The sequence below is a fragment of the Arachis ipaensis genome, chromosome B05, assembly GCF_000816755.2.
Source record: "Arachis ipaensis cultivar K30076 chromosome B05, Araip1.1, whole genome shotgun sequence".
In the NCBI taxonomy this organism is placed as follows: domain Eukaryota; kingdom Viridiplantae; phylum Streptophyta; class Magnoliopsida; order Fabales; family Fabaceae; genus Arachis; species Arachis ipaensis.
Genome location: NC_029789.2, coordinates 149,595,970 through 149,597,875, shown reverse-complemented (window position 1 = coordinate 149,597,875; position 1,906 = coordinate 149,595,970). Strand labels below are relative to the sequence as shown.

At 33.9% G+C, this 1,906-nt stretch overlaps 1 protein-coding gene across 2 annotated transcripts in view; it reads right to left on the bottom strand.

Moving 5' to 3' along the window:
* LOC107645051 (WPP domain-interacting protein 1) overlaps positions 786-1,906 on the bottom strand; it is a 3,802-nt gene continuing 2,681 nt past the window's right edge. The window contains exon 3 of one of the 2 annotated variants that reach the window (XM_021103420.1): positions 786-1,757. In XM_021103420.1, coding sequence (XP_020959079.1) covers positions 1,015-1,757 — 743 coding nt within the window. In that variant the 3' untranslated portion in view covers positions 786-1,014. The remainder of the gene's footprint in view (positions 1,758-1,906) is intronic. The other variant, XM_016349060.2, reaches the window with a different exon arrangement.

The following is a 1,906-nucleotide window of genomic DNA, read 5'->3' as shown; positions in this document are numbered from 1 at the left end:
TTCAGTAATTATCAGCATAATAAATGAGTAATATTAAATATAATAAGAATATAATATCATTTTAAATTACTGTTTTTCTGGTATTACTGTATTATAATTTTCACACACTTTTTACATTCTTTTAAAGAAATGTTTTTAAATTAAATTGTCTAAATTAAATACCAAATTGGGTGTATAAATAATATCATGCATTTTTTTTGGATCAACAAAATTAAAGCTTTTTAATATCATGTGTTTCAGTCATATCATATCCGACAAGGAGGTTCCCACCTGTTTTGAAACTAACTGCTCTTGTTCTATGTTCTTCAAAAATCAATTCAGTTAACAAACTCTTATTTTTGTATGATTAACGCACTCTATAAAGCAGTAATAAGCCTTCCAGCCTAAAATAAAAAAGTAGTAATAAACCTTCAACATAACTCTTATTTGTAAACGCTGTATGACTCACTCTAAATTGCATTATTTCTCCATTTAGTAATTAAGAAAATATTCAGATCTTAAGTTAAAAAGTGATCAAAGAACGTGTAACTTGCTCCCTTGTTTTAGATCAGAGATTACACACATCTACATAAATTCAGTGTTGACTCTATTGTTAAATAGAAAACTATTTCCAGTTCTAGGGGCCATCACATAAATGTATCCTCCAATATAAAGTTGAATTGCTGTTTCCCAAGCAATGGATGTTTCAACTTTCAATCATCAACAAGCATATGCATGTCATAAGACTATAATTTACAAGTATACCATATTATAGATCCACCAAGTATTTTAAAATGCATAAAACCTCTCAGAAAATTCTTACATAGCAACTGTATTTCACTTTCGCATGTCTCAACCAAAAATTACAATGAAAAAATTATGGCCGTGAACAAATAATACCAATACAAGGTGAGCAAAACCCTACCCAGAAAAAGATTCAAAAGAAGGGTTATTTTTTTATATAACAATGAAATTTTACATTCAAATATCAGCAAGAAACCTGAGAATGCACAAACTGAACCTAACTTTGCTGACTCATGTTGGTACAATCACCTCAGAACTGAAAGATAACTGTGACACAAAAACCCAAAAGAACAACACTAACAACATGAATTGTACGAAAAGACAAAATGTAACCTTACACACTCTCTTCTGAAGCACAAAAGACTCCTCAACTACTAAACTATCACCCTTTTCCAACTCTTCTGCTTTCTTCTTTAACACTGAAGCCCTGTTCTCTGCCTCTACCACCTCGTTGAGAACCTGTGCTTGATTTTCAGAGAGCTTTTCTTGTTCTTCAAGTAATGTACGTTGACAATCTGCCTTGGACTTCAAGTTTTGCATCACCTTTGTGATGGCCAGGTATTCAACTTCAGCTTCAATCTTCTGCAGAAAAAGGCCCTCGAGCTCACACTCTTCCTCTCTGCGTTTTTCCTCTGAAATACCAATGGTGCTAGAAGATTCTTCCTTAGGAGACCTAGCACTATTTAGGGCGTTTTCAAGCTCAGCAATCCTGGAATCCTTCAGTGCAAGCATGCCCTGTAATCCCTCCAACTTGCTTTCCAAAATATTTACATTTTGAGTCAGGCTCAATACCTCAAGTTCCAAGGAACTTGTAGCAGTCTGCTTAGCTTCTGCTGCATCAGATTGACCAGATAAGTATGGCTTATGAAGTCCCGCATCAAGAAGTGTGGTGCCAGCAGATGCACTGCTACACTTGGTTGAGTCATCATCTGGTGAGACAACTTCAATCTCCATCTCTTTCAATTTCAGGACTTCTGCAAGTATACAAGTATATATTGGTTATCAGCACTGCCATAATGCTTTCAACTTGGTTCTTCCACAGAAAACCTCTACTACAGAAAACAAAGGAATTTAAGTATAATAGTTTTTGTTTTATTTATTTATTCTCTCTTTTTTCAAAAAA